The sequence below is a fragment of the Nematolebias whitei genome, chromosome 18 (assembly GCF_014905685.2).
Source record: "Nematolebias whitei isolate Nwh7 chromosome 18, NemWhi1, whole genome shotgun sequence".
NCBI classification, from domain to species: Eukaryota; Metazoa; Chordata; class Actinopteri; order Cyprinodontiformes; family Rivulidae; genus Nematolebias; species Nematolebias whitei.
The window spans coordinates 15,011,177-15,025,755 of record NC_056515.1 but is presented as its reverse complement, the minus strand read 5'-3'; the positions used below and the strand labels follow the sequence as shown (position 1 = coordinate 15,025,755).

The 14,579-nt window shown below is 41.4% G+C and overlaps 2 protein-coding genes across 2 annotated transcripts in view; both read left to right on the top strand.

The window, feature by feature from the left end:
• Positions 1-11,345, top strand: part of vldlr (very low density lipoprotein receptor) — a 33,399-nt gene extending 22,054 nt beyond the window's left edge. The window contains exons 16-19 of the mRNA XM_037692120.1: positions 594-743; positions 8,618-8,695; positions 8,768-8,937; positions 11,109-11,345. Coding sequence (XP_037548048.1) covers positions 594-743; positions 8,618-8,695; positions 8,768-8,937; positions 11,109-11,144 — 434 coding nt within the window. The 3' untranslated portion in view covers positions 11,145-11,345. The remainder of the gene's footprint in view (positions 1-593; positions 744-8,617; positions 8,696-8,767; positions 8,938-11,108) is intronic.
• Positions 11,346-14,065: 2,720 nt separating this feature from the next.
• LOC119425055 (potassium voltage-gated channel subfamily V member 2-like) overlaps positions 14,066-14,579 on the top strand; it is a 17,802-nt gene continuing 17,288 nt past the window's right edge. Inside the window, exons 1-2 of the mRNA XM_037692581.1 lie at positions 14,066-14,083; positions 14,170-14,178. Of these exons, the coding sequence (XP_037548509.1) occupies positions 14,066-14,083; positions 14,170-14,178 (27 nt within the window). The remainder of the gene's footprint in view (positions 14,084-14,169; positions 14,179-14,579) is intronic.

Genomic DNA, 14,579 nt, shown 5'->3' with positions numbered 1-14,579 from the left:
GAAAGTTGAGAGACGCAAGACCCAACACTCTGGATGAGCTTAAGGCCACTATCGAAGCATCCTGGGCCTCCATAACACCTCAGCAGTGCCACAGGCTGATTGCCTCCATGCCACGCCGCACTGAAGCAGTCATTCATGCAAAAGGATTCCCGACCAAGTATTGAGTGCATAACTGAACATGATTATTTGAAGGTTGGCGTTTTTTGTATTAAAAACACTTGTCTTTCATTGGTGGGATGAAATATGATAATTTTTTGGGACAGGCATTTTGGGTTTTCATGAGCTGTATGTTATAATCATCAGTATTAAAACAATTAAAGACCTGAAATATTTCAGTTGGTGTGCAATGAATCTGAAATATATGAAAGTTTCATTTTTATCATTACATTATGGAAAATAATGACGTTTATCACAATATGCTAATTTTTTGAGAAGGAAATGTATTTTGACTCTATTAAAGGTTTGACTATCAGGCAGTCTCTGTGTAAATATGTGCTCTGAACAATTATTTACACCTCAACACAACTTCCTGCCTCCATGAATATTTAACTTGTTTATTTTCAAATAATGTAATCTGTTTTTGTTTTGTTCAGGTACCAACTGGTGCGCAGAGAGGGGCGACAATGGTGGCTGCAGCTACTTGTGTCTCCCTGCTCCACAAATCAACAAACACTCCCCTAAATACAGCTGTGTGTGTCCTGAGGGGCAGGAGCTGGCTGCTGACGGGATGCGCTGCCGACCCGGTGAGTGTTCTGTTCCACACAGACCCGGCTGTGAGTCGGACCGGTTCTGACAAACGGTGTGGTACTCGGTCTTCTGATGGTTTTACTTCAGGAGGCAGCTCTGAAGTCTCGTTCAGAGTCCGATCCTGCTTCCTGTCACCGTTGATCAGAGTTCTTTTAAACATCATGGGAGTGTTGATCTGCCACATGTTTGTTTTTAACTTTGTATTTAATCTCACTCGATCCTGACGAATCTTACATTTATTTATCTTCGTCAGTCGTCCCATCTTGTAAAAGCATCGTTTGAGCCCAGTTTATGTAAAACTGCAACTGCGTTGGGATTTTCAAACATTCTCCCACCACTTTTTCTTATCGTTTTACCACCTTCTTCAGGAAACTGTTGAAACATGATCTTCCACGTCGGCTGCTCCTGATTAGAATCATGACGTAATCGTTCAGCAGTGAAGCTGCTCTCAGAGCGACGAGGAGACTTGCACAAGTCTGCTGTGTCCAGCTGGAGAGAAAGATCTCAAAGTATAGTGTCTTCAAATGATTGGGGAGGCTGAAGGTTGTGTGGGGGGCCAAGGCCACCATTAGGCCCCCCCTGGCTCCTCTGCTGCACCTGGTGGTGGTTGGAACTGCTCCCTCCACTCACTGGATCCACCGCCTCGGGCTTCTTAACGAACAGCTGTGAAACAAATCGATTATAAATCCAGTTTGAGGTCAAAGCGGATTGAATCAGGATTCTGTTTTTCTCTAGAACGGAAGCAGAAAAGATCTCGAACTGAAGACACGGTTGTTGTTTTTTTTGTTTGTTTTTTTTTAAACGAGCGCCCACAGTTCTCCCCGCTCTGAGGAACTAAACTTTCTGTACCTGCGTGAAGTTGAAGCAGTGGGTTCAGCTCGTTGGGACCAGCGTGTTGGTTCTGATGACTGCTGGTTTCAGTTTGCAAGACTGGGTTCAGCTTTAAATCTGGTTTGAGGGATTCTGGTTCATTTGATCAAAGCCACTCGTCGAGTCTGCAGAGATGATGAAACTGAACATTTCCTCAGTTGGACTTTAAAAACCATCATCTTAATGTAGTTGTAACTTCAGTTTGATCATATTTGAATCCCCAGGTTTTAAAAACCTTGTTTGTTTGTAGGTCTAAGTGTTTTTTGTTTCTCCCCGGTCTCTCCCAGCGTCTGGTTTTGGTGGAATTGGTCTTCAAGGTGAAGCTGCAGCTCTTTTCTTGCTGCTGCTCAAAGGTTGCTTGGAAACGTCGTTCGCTGCCTCGTTTCTTTTGTTGTTGATCTGCAGCTCCGCTCCAGCTCCTCTCTTCCCATAGATTAGCCTTTTCAAACGGACGCGGCGTCGAGCAGAAACCTGACAGCTGAATTCTCCACACATACCCGACTAATTGGACTCGAGCTGCAGGCCGAGACGCCGGGTTTCAGATTACTGGGACGTCTTGACGGCACTGGTCTCCAGCGTGCGGAGTAAAATCTGTTCTTCAGGTTTTATCCTTCTATTCTTGAATGTTTTCTATATTTTCCATCAATCCGTCAAAGATCTACAGTTTATTAAATGTCTAAAAACCATTTTTCCGTGTTAAAAAAAATCCTGGGATCCATTTTGTTCAAGTTAAACTTCTTGTAATCGAGTAGAACGTTTCCAGGGAAGTTGCACAGGAAATATTCAAACTGTGCACATTTTTGATGGGACTTAAATAAAAATAATTTAAACAAATTTATTGGACACCAGCAAATATAAAATTCATGATGCTTGTTACTAGTATAAGCTTCAGTGTGATACGCGCACGGTGCCGACAGCCCTGTGACTACCAGTCTCCCTGTAAATGGGCAGACTGCTCGTCGTCCTGGTCAGTCTGTAATCAAAGGACACGCCTTAGTTCCTGTAACGTTTCGGAGCCAGAAGGCCTACAGCAGTTTTTTTTTTTTTTTTTTATCATGCACAATTGGGGGGGGGGGGGGGGGGTGACCATTGTGTTGTCAGGGAGAGTTGCTGCTGCGTTTGTAGCTGCAGTTGTTTAAAGCTCTGATCAGCAGCCGAACTCGAGCTGTGCAGAAATGAAGGTTCTGCTGCAGCCGGGCTCGCCCCCTCACATGCTCTTTGTGAATCTGGATCAGACCGAATCACCCAGACTGCTGGGGGGGAGGGGGTTCCTCTTCTGTGAACGGCTCGTCTGAATAAATCCAGACCCGTTCAGACTCTAGTTTTCTGTTTCTGACTCAAGTTGCTGCAGATGGAAGTTTTGGCTCATTTAAACGTCATGTGGTTCTGGTTTCTGTTGAGCAGTGTGTGCGGGTGGGGGTGGGGGTCTTGTTGGATGTTCCTCCACCTCCTGATTTACTCGAGCTCCTCCCAACGTATTCATCTCGTTGTCCAGCTGCTCCGCCGCAGCCAACAGGAGTCGGTTGGACTCTGGTCCCGTCGGGAACAAACGAGCTGTTCTTAAAGGACGACTTGTTCCAAGAAGTTTCTCGTAAACGCATCCAGCTGAAAGTGTTTTTTTTAATGTTTTGAGTCTCTTATTAAACTTTTCAAGGATTTACAAATACTGAAACAGAATAAACGTGACATGAAACTAAACCTTTGGATATTTTCTCCTCGGACTCTTGTTCTTGGTGTGTGGACAACAAACTTTGATCTGATCAAATTGAAACTGACCTGGATGGTTATTGGGCAGAACAGCTGTTTCTGGCGCTGCTTTAAATTTATTATGGAATACTCAAAGTTACAGCCAGTATTGTTTTTCTACCATTTTGATGCTGCGAGGAGCCAAAAACCAAATAGTGTTTGTATAAAGATCAGAATGTATCAAACCAGATGTTTAATTGTTGAAAGTCCAGAAATCAAACCAGCCAGCAGTTAACAATTAGCTGTAGGATTTTTTTGTTTGTTGCATATTTAATAATCGGAATACAAAACAACATATTAAACCTTTTTTTTCCAGACAACCAGAACATCAAAAGTGAAATTAACTTTAAAAAGAAAACTCTGTCCTTCAACGTTGAAACGCCAACATGAAGTCGAGGTAATCGACTGTTGGCAGCCTAAAGTGAAGCTCAGTCATGTTGTGTCGCCTGCACCGGAGCGGGACTCTGAAGTCCCCTCTGCCCGTCCGTCCTCTGAGCATCGTAACTTGAAAAATGAGCAACTTACCGACCACTTCAGTGTGGCTGCATGGAGGCATAAAGATCTCAATCGGAAACTAGGTTGCTTCATCAAAATCCAAAGATGGCCACCGCTGTGTCAGAACCTTGGCTCCACCTTCACGCCTGGCAGTGGAGAACGTTGCTCTCTGCACCGCCTCGGACAAGAGCTCCTGCCCATTTGAACATCTGTCACCAAAAACATTTAGGTTTACTTTATTCATTGTTCAGTTCCAGTCCAGAAAAACGCTAATCTCAAACTGCAAACATTCACTCTTCAGCTCCCTCAGTGGGGTGGGGCAGCGTCGGTGTTTAAAACAGCCAACAGGTGGTCAACGGTCTTCTCAGGACAAAAGTTTAAAAACTGACTTTAAGAACAAAAATACCAGAATAACTAAGTGTTGGATTAGACTTGGAGGTCCTGGGAGTGGGAGGTGTCGGGTTGAGGTTGGTTCCATTTGCAGCTACTAAAAAGACCAGTCACCCCAACATCTTGTGTTTGGACCTCAGTCTGAACATTAAGATGTTTGACTAAAGGGCTTCAATGGTCAAACTGTCTGATTCTGTTCTGGTTACTGCCTGGAAGAAAGTTTGCTGCTCAGCTGAAGCTCCAGCTTCTTATTTTTCCCACGTTTCCTGAAAGCACAGAGCTAGTTTAAAAAGGCCGACACTGAGGTGAAGCTTTAGTTTATAATAAAATGCAGCAAAACGAGGAAAGTTTGTTTTCTGGAGAAACTGAGTAACTGACCTTTTTGGTTTTTGTTAACCTGTTTGCTGTATTTAGTCCACTGAACACTCTGGTGTAAAACTTCCTGCTGAGTTTGTTTAAACTGGTGTGGGTGATTAAAATACTTGCAAGGATTTGGATCGGGACCACGAGGGGCTCAGACGGACTGGTCTAAAACATCATACAAAGCTCCAGTTTGACACTGGTGCAGAACGTCAGTGGATCCTCGGTCATGAATCAAAGTTCTGTTGCACCGATGAGTTACTAATGATATTCTCATGACCTCTGATAATGGACTTGTGTCTACTGGTCCTGTTAGACCTCAGTCAAGCTGGATTTATTCATATAGCACATTTAAAACGGGAACTGTTACCAAAGCGCTTTAAGATCACGGCATCAAATAAAATAAGAAATAAAAAAATGTACAGAATCTGGAATAAAACCATACAAATGCATAACGTAATCAAGCAATGAAATGCTAAATCGGATCACCCTGAGTTCAATGTCAGTGAGTACAGCTGTCTTCAGGAGAGATTTAAAAGCAGAGACTGAGATGTCCTGTTGATGGGCAGATTGTTCCAGAGTTTAAGGTCCACGACTGAAAACGCTCCGATCTCCTCTGAGCTTCAGCTGATTTTTGGTACAACCAAAAGCAGCTGGTTCGATCTCAAAGCTCTAAGGAGCATAATGAAGGTCTGAGGGTGCGAGGCCGTTGATGCACTTAAATGTCAGCAGGAAAATTTTAAAATCAATTCTGACATGCACAGGAAGCCAGTGAAGGAAGGACAGAACCGGTGAAATGTGCTCAAACCTGCGAGTTCCTGTTTGTAGCAGAGCTGGAGACGTGAGAGGGAGACCTGACTGACCCCAGCATAGTTACAGTAGTCCAGCCAGGTTGTAATGAATGCATGGATTAATTTTTCAAGGTCTGATCTGGACAGCACAGACTTTAGCTTAGCTATCTGCCTTAGCTGAAAGAAGCTTTTTTTGAAGAACAGTTCATTTGTTTAATAAACTTAGTCGGAGTCTAAAACTATCCCAAGAATTGGTAACAGACTGTTTTAGATATGGCTGAAGGAAGTCCAGGTTTACAGGATCAGTGACGGCAGCAGAGGATTAAACGCAATGACCTCAATTTTGTGATCATTAAAATTTAAGTTCGTATCATCAGTCTCGATGTCATCAAGAAATTTTAGCAAAGGGCGAATGGAGCAGGAACTGTCAAGTTTTAAGGGCTGATAAATTGGAGAATCTGTAACGGTGGAACAAGACTGTTTCTCAGGATAGACTCCAAGGGGAGCAGATGCAATGAAAATGGAAGAGGTCCAAGAATGGAGCCTTGCTGTACTCCGCAGAACAGAGGCACAGGAGCAGATAAACTATTATAAACATCAACACAAACTCCTGTCACTCAGAAATGAGCAGAACCATTCCAACACTGTAATGGTATCCCAACCCAGTGTTACAGCCGTGACATAAGGATACTGTGGTCGCCAACGGTAACGAAAGCAGTAGGTCGAGGAGAACCGGAATCAGACTGACCAGTCATTTGCTAGAAACATGTCATTGCTAAGGCTGTTTCGGTGCCGTGTAGTTTAAAACCAGACTAAAAAAATCTGATTCAATTTTCATTCAAAAACTTTTAGTTGACTAAACTTTTTCTCCAAGATTTTAAAAAGAAAATGTTTTGATTGGCCTGAAGTTTGAACAAGTTGCAGTGTCAAGTCCAGTCTTTTTTTTTTTTTTAATAGTTACCACTGCATGTTTTAAAAACATCTTGTACCACACCTGTAGTCATACTACTGTTAATAATAGAACGGAGGGTCCAGTTGATGGTAAAACCTGTATATAAAATTTAAACGCTGCAGGGATGGGATCAGCAGGGGAGCCTGAGGGTTTCATGTGACGATCATTTAAAAATGAGGGAAATGGGTTCAAACTGAAGACTGCTGAGCAGGGGACAAGAACAGAGGGGTACCTTTGGAGTGTGGAATCAATGACTTGATCAACTCAATCTTTTCAACATGCCTGAAACTTATTACAGGTGTCAACAGAGGCCTCAATGCTGGCAGACTGAGGAATGTTTAAAATGGTGTCAATGGTGTTAAAGAATGTGGGGGTTGATACTGTATAGGGTGTATATAGTACTACAGAGATTTTAATATATTGGGATTACAAGAACTGCGCAAATGGTTAAAATCATACTTGTTTGATTCCATTTTGTAAATGAATCTTCATCCACTAACGTTAGTCATGGAGTTCCTCAGGGTTCAGTGCTTGGGCCAATACGCTACCTTGTATATGCTTCAATTTGGTAATGTCGTATTTGTCCATAAAACCCAATGAATCCAATCCGCTACTTGGACTACAAGCATGTCTTAAACACAACCTGGATGACCCTTCATTTTCTGCTTTTAAACTCTGGTCCAAAATCCATAACCTCCGTTTTGTCTGAGTGTCGTAGGATTATTATTTTTTTTTTAGTCTTTCGCCCTCCTTAGATGGCATTAATCTGGCCTCAAGTTCTAATATTAAAAATCTTGGTTATATTTGATCAGGACGTGGGTTTTTTTTAATTTTTTTATTTTTTTATCCCCCACATTAAAAACGTTACTAGAACTGCTGCCTTCCACCTGTGTAATATCACTAAAATTAGAAACGTCTAAATGATGCAGAAAAACTGGTTCATGCATTTATCACATGTCGACTGGACTATTGCAATGGTTTATCTGGGTCTAAAGTTGAGTCAGGTCCTCGAGATGGGTTCAAAAAATGAAATGGTGAACGTTTCGTCTTTCATCCGAAATACTACTTCAGTCTGACATGGTCAGTCTCTTCCAGATAAACAAGTTTATCTGGGTGTCCAAATACTTCTTTAAAACGTCTTCAGTTGATCCAAAATGCTGCTGCCAGAGTCTTAACTGGAGTTACTGGGAGAGATCATATCTCTCCAGTTTTAGTTTCTCTCCATTGGCTCCCTGTCAAATCCAGAATAGAATTCAAAATCTTACTTCTAACCTACAAAGCTCTCAACAACCTAGATCCATCTTATAAAAGATCTTATTCCATATTTTCCCTAACAGAGCACTTCACTGTCGGACTGCAGGTTTACTTGTGGTTCCTAAAAGTGTCCAAAAGCAGAATGGAGGCAGATCTTTCGGTTATCAGGCTCCTCTCTTGTGGAACCAACTTCCAGTTTCTGTCCATGAGGCTGACACATTGTCCAGTTTGAAGACTTTCCTTTTTGATAAATCCTTTAGTTGGTCAGCTTGGGTTTCCTGAGCTGTCTAGTTTTGCTCTATAGGCTTAAACTGCTGGAGGACAAACTGACCACATTTCCCCACTCTGCTGTCATCTTTACTTTCTCTACCAGTTTAATTATTTCTGTGTGTGTGTGTTTCTCTCTCTCCTCCTGTATAAACTACATCTGGACCGGTCATTGTCTCCTCCCTGTCCTCTCAACCAGCCGGTCAAAGCAGACGGCCACTTGTCCTGAGCCTGGTTCTGCTGGTTTCCTTTTTTTTTTTTTTTTTTTTTTTTTTTTCTGTTAAAGGGGGACTTTTTTTTTGTTTTTTCCACGGTCTCCTTGGTGTGTTCTCAGGATGGGACACTGATGTGAAGATTCAACACCATCTGCTGCTTCCTTAGACCAAACTTTACTAATCGTCTTGTGTGAATGTTTGGTCCAGTTCCCCGAGACGTCGTCTGTTTTGACTTGGAGCTATAGACAAACTGTTCTTGACCTAAATGCCACAGATCATCCTAAGGTCCCGGCTCAGGACCGCCACCTGCTGCTGATCTTCTCAAAATGGATAAAGGACTCGTGTAACTTTTCACAGCTCGGCTTTTAGAAACAAACGCGAGAACGTTAATCGATCTTGAAGCTCGTTTGTGGAGAAAACTCAACCTCCAAACTTCTGGAGCAGAATAATTGTTTAAACGTTTATTGAGCCAAGGGACCACATTTAGATTAACACTTTCTGGTTTCTGACCGGACTGGTTTTTATTTCAGAGGCGAAGGTGAGCACGTCGATCCAGGTGGACTCGACAGCCAGAGGTTCTGCTGCTGCCTGGGCCGTTCTGCCAGTCTGTGAGTAAAAGTTTTTAAACTAAGCTGATTTTTAAAAGTCTCTCCGTCTGAACACGTTCTCGCTCTGTTCAGTGCTGCTGGCCATGGCTGGCGTCGGCGGGTACCTCGCGTGGAGAAACTGGCAGCTGAAGAACCAGAAGAGCATGAACTTCGACAACCCAGTCTACCTGAAAACCACAGAAGAAGACTTGAGCATCGACATCACCCGACACGGCGCCAACGTGGGACACACCTATCCTGCTGTGAGTCTATGAAAAGTTCTTTCGTCTCGGTGTCGTCGTGCGGTCTGTTTTCAATCCTCAGTGTTTGCAAGCTTGGATTAAACGGATTAACTTCAAATCTGATCTGAGCCACAAAACTCTGGGACCCAGCTGCAGCAGCTCGAGCGGTGTTTCGATTAAATGAGAAAAATCTCCTGATCCAGCTCGGAGCGGGATCAAGTTGCAAAGTTTTAATAAAATATTAATGTTTACTTTGTAAAATAAATAACTAATTTATAGGGGTGAAGACAAAACCCTTTTTAAATTTTGTCACGAAGCAAAGGGTGAGTTTGGAAATGCTCTTCGTCCGTCCGTCTTGTGAGCGTGAGAACAGAGTGAAGTGACAACTTCCATTTTTGTGTCGTCGCTGCATCGAGTGAGAAAAGAAACGTCCACCTAAACTATACTTTCTAATTTTTATATTTCTTAAAGTAAGTTTCCTCAAATGATCGGGGTGGCCAAAAATTAATCTGTGGGGGTCAGGGCCACCATTGGCCACCCCCTGGCTCCACCACTCTCTGGAGTCCATCTCATAAAAACATTAAAATCCTCCCTCTGTTTTAGGTTTACATTAATTCTGTTAAAACATTCACCAGTTCAACCCTTCAGTGTCCGTGTTCTCTTGGTTTAATTTCTTCTCCTGGTTTAATTTCTTGTCCAACGTTTGACCCCGTCCACCCACTGCTACACACACGACGCAGGACGAGCTCACCTGACACCATAGTTTACACTTTAGAATCCTTTAAAAAAAAAAAAAAACTTTTTTTTTAATATGCCCTCCTGGTTTTTGGAGTAGGTGGTAGAAGTCAACTTAAAAAAAAAACCTGAATGAGGGAACGACTTGAGTTTCTGCAAGGTGCTGATGATTAAAAAAAACCTTGTTTGACTTCCACTTAACTCAAAATCAAATCTCTGCCCGTCACTAGTTCAACATAAACTGAAGGATTATTAAACACTTTTCACTAAATCACTGAATGTTCTGTTGAACTACAACCCTTCTATTTATTTATGCATTTTAGTAGAAATTACTCAACATTCATGAAATCTTAAATATTTTCCTGTTAAACTTTTTCACCATACACATAAATTTAAAACTCATAACATGGAAAGAAAATGAATCAAAATGATGCAGAATATCCCTGAGTTTTATTTAAATGTAGAATCTGGATCAAAAGTTTAGGAGAAAGTTTGAGATAATTAGGTATTAAACTTTAAAGTTATTTTAGATTATCTTGGGTACAACAGTGAGCAATATAATTTCAACGCGCTGCTCAAAAAGGCCTGTCAACCAAATTGTGCTGGGTGATTCTCAAATTATTGTGATAAACGATGATGTTTGAAATTTGACAATAAGTAAATGTCAAATTTAAGAAATGTTTCATTTTTGTGTTGAACTTTCTTTTTTCCCAGTATAAAACTAAACTGAAGGATGGATAGTGAGGGAGCGAGCAGCATGTGTCTTAAGAAAAATGGGAGGGAGGCCCCTTGACGTGACATGGGCTGTCCCTCCTTCCTTTTATTCGATTCTCAAAATGGCGGACGCTCGGTGTGGTTTGAGCTCTTTAGCGTAGCATTTTTTACACAAAGCTGTTAATAAAAACATCCGTAAACAAGTTCTCGGCTTCTTTTTGCAGAAAAACAACTTTGACATGAAGGCACGGGTTTCAACTGAATTTTAAAGCTTCAACAAGCCGGGCGTGCCCTCCCCCCCCCCCCCCCCCCCCCCCAGGTCGGCCTGTTGGCCTAGCTTGTAGCTTAGCTTCTAAGTTTAGCTGCTTTTTAACACAAACATGACTTTAAACGGTTAAAACTGATTTTTAAAGGGAAAAGACAAAGTGAGCGTTGGAGTTGAGCTCTTAGTCATCCGTCGTCTTCAGTTGAAAGACGAAGAAACTATGAAGCCGATGATGAAAACGAGGTTGATAATTTTAATGCATCATGCGATTAATTTTTTATTGATTTGTCTATGCTCAAAATAAAAAAAATGGACGTCTCATCTGGAGTCGAAGCAGAAAGTAAAACCAGTCATCTTCACATTTAAACCACTGAGTTTGATGTGGGTTTTAGATCAGGATTAAATTGTGATTTTATTTTTTTTTTTATTTTGACTCTGAATAACCCCCCCCCCCCCCCACCCCCGTTTCTGTCTGCAGATTTCAATCGTGAGCACAGAGGATGATTTATCCTGATCGTTTTGGGACTTTGATTTCCTTCACGGAGACCTGCGTCTCGCAGCGCCTCTGTTACCATGCCGACGGTTGTCCTCAGCAGCAGTCCTCTCCGTGTGACTGCACGCCTCCAGAAGTGCATTAAGTCTTGATCTGTGGCGACGAGGGAACTTTATTTATTACCAGACATTTAACTTGTTGGTCTTCAAATATTTATTTACAGCCACAGATTGTTTTTGTTTTCCCGCCCTCTGGTTGATCGTGTCCGTCCATCTGTGGGACCTTTTGGTTCCCCCTGATCAAACCTCCTCCTGGACGGGATTCAAACCGGGACCGAAGTTCTCAGGACCCGACGAGGAGCCGTGATTTTAGGTTGGGGAATTCTTCCTTCTGTCTCTGATTTGTTTTCCGACCTGCGCTCCGACAGTATTAATGCTGCGTCTGTCCACACGGAAACGGCGCTCTGTAAATATGTCCACCTCGTCCCTCAGGCGAGGCTGTCGATCAGGACTCTTCGATGCACTTTGATCCATGTTTTTCCTGTAAATAAGATTGTATAAAACTGACTCGCAGTTCTTTTTGCTATGGCTGGGACCTCAGACTTCACATGTATTTAAGGAGAACTCAACATTTGGTAAAAACTATTTTGTATGTTTGTGCTGTTGCTGTGAACTTTTTATAGCCTTGACCAGTGAAGGAAGTTCTGTTATCTGTGAAGGAACCGGTTGATTGATGAAGAATTTTCAAATAAAAACTAAATCATGTTGAAAATGAAGGACATTTGTTGCGTTTTCTTTTTTGAGATTTTAAAAACCTGTTTATCAAATGCCCTAAACTATTATTAATAACATTATTGTATGTTTGGCAACACAAGGTTCTCAAACCTGGGCTTTAATGCTGCACATAAAATTTGCAGCCCTTCTGCTTAAAACAAAATAAAACGTTTCAAAAAGTGTAAAAGATTTAAAAGTAGCTTTAAAGTTTCAGTTTAATGTTGAGTTTTGAGGTGAGAGGACAGTTGTGGCGCTGCTCTGGCTCCATATGCTCATCATTCTCGTTTAACTGCAGCTGGGATTAATCTCATTTATCCGACTGCTTCAGGACCAAATGTCAGATTAGAGCAGAGATAATCTGTTTTCTTCTGCCTTTAACCAACAGAAAAACAATCTGACTAAAACGTGGAGAACCATGAACGAGGTCCAGTGTAGCAGTTTTTCAGTCATCCAAATGTTGTTGTTTTTTTTTTCTTCTTAAAGATCACCAGTAACCCAGTTGTCAAAAACTGGTCTTGACTCCAGTTTGGCCTCCCAGTAATAAAGATGTTCAACCTTCGTCTCTGTCCGTGGTGGAACGACTCGAATGTTTTGGACAGAAAGTCTTCAGACTTTTTAGTTAGCCTACTTCCACCAAAGAACTGGTTCTGGTTCATGAAACCAGAACAGGTGAGCTCTTCACCTGAGAGCTGTGGTTTGTTGCATCGAGCCGTTCATCTACACGGGGACAATCACTGACCTTTGACCCGACCATCAATGGAAATGCCAACGGTACCGGCGTGTTCTGGACCGTTGGTTCTGCTTGTTTTTTTCATTTCACTCCAGTCGTGTTTTGACTGACGGCTCTTTAACACGTTAGGATCCAGATCTAAATCCAGTCCAACAGCTTTGAGGTTATGAGCTGCAGGGATGAGCAGAAGAGGATCATAGTATTTAAACCCTTAAGTACCCGGATCCTCCTCGCCGACTAACGACTGATCGCTCAGTCGGAGCTGGACGGTGGAGAGGCTGTTCTGGTGAAGGTCCACGGCATGTTTCTGGGGCGATTCTGAGATGACCATGCTGACCCACCTCAGAGCTCGAAGCAGGAGTTTGTTCGCCAGCTACAAACCCTGCAGCCAGACTCAGGAGGTCCAGGAACCGACCCGTCACCTGGACCTGATCAGCACCTTAATCAAACCATGGAACTCTATGCAGGTTGGATGCTTTTTATTTCTCTCAGCGGAGCATTAAATTTAGTTTTCTGAAACTAGACTTCCTGTTTCGAACAGAAAGGGATGTTTACAGGTACACATCATTTCAGACCATTTTCAGTCGTGTTTTAGAGAAAAATGTCAAGTCTGAGGAAAAATCTGTTCATCAAAACACAAGCAGTAATGTACATATCACTATTAATCATATTTAAACTTGTAATTCATCAAATATTTAAACGATTAAAAGTAATGAACTGAACTGCAGCCAATAACAAATATATTTTTTTTAAAACACTTGAGACAAAGTTCAATTTTGTTCAGTTTGAAGTAGATTTAGTTTGTCATGTTAAAATGTATCTGTAGGGAGACCAAATGCTGCCAAAAACATTTGCTATGAATAATTTAAAGTTTTAAGTTGTTTTTTGTCAATGACTTTAACGCTGAAAATGTTCTGCTGACCATGACGAACTGTTTTTGTTTAAAGGACCTGAGCAGAGACATCTACGACCTTTACGCAGAGTACGAACGAGAGGAGCTGGAGGACAGGCTGCTGGTGTCTCCGTCCAGAGTTCTGCTTTCTCCGACCAAACATTTAACTCTCAACATCAATGTTGGGGGCACGGTAAATTTACTTGACTTAAAAACGAACCACAGAGAAATATTTACTCGTAAGTTCACCCAGTGTCCATTTTAGGTTTTTAAATTCTGTTAAGCTCATTTTTAGTTGCAGCAGAAATTAAGATCTACTGATAAAGGGTTGAGGTGTGTGGAATACAGAGTGCCCAAAAAAACCTTAATATAATCATTAAATAAAACTAAACATTAAAAACACAGCAACTCATAAGTAGACAATAAATCAATAGTTTTAAAAATAGACTAATTGACGGCTTTAAAGACATTAAAGATGATTAGCTGAAAATGTTTTTGGAAAAATCAAACCATAAAAATTTAATGTGAAGAATTTGCAAAAACCATAATGGAGGTGTGTGGGAGTGTGAGAGAGAATATAATCTTATAAAGTAGAAGACTAATTATAATGTACAATAAAATGTTGTTCTTTCGGCTTTTCCCTCTTCACAGGTCGCCACAGTGAGTCATCCTGTCTCACTCTGTCACTCAAACTACCTCTGTGTCCTCTCCAACTGTATCCATACAGGTGCTGGTCATAAAATTAGATTATCATGGAAAAAGTTGATTTTATTTCAGTAATTCCATTCAAAAAGTGAAACTTGTATATTATATTAATTCATTACACAAAGACTGATATATTTCAAATGTTTGTTTATTTAAATGATGATGATTATAACCGACAACTAATGAAAACTCCAAATTCAGTATCTCAGAGAATTTGAATATTAAGACCAATTAAAAAGATTTTTAGAAATGTTGGCCAACTTTAAAATATGAACATGAAAAAATATGAGCATGAAAAGTATGAGCATGTACAGGTCCTTCTCAAAAAATTAGCATATTGTGATAAAGGTCATTAT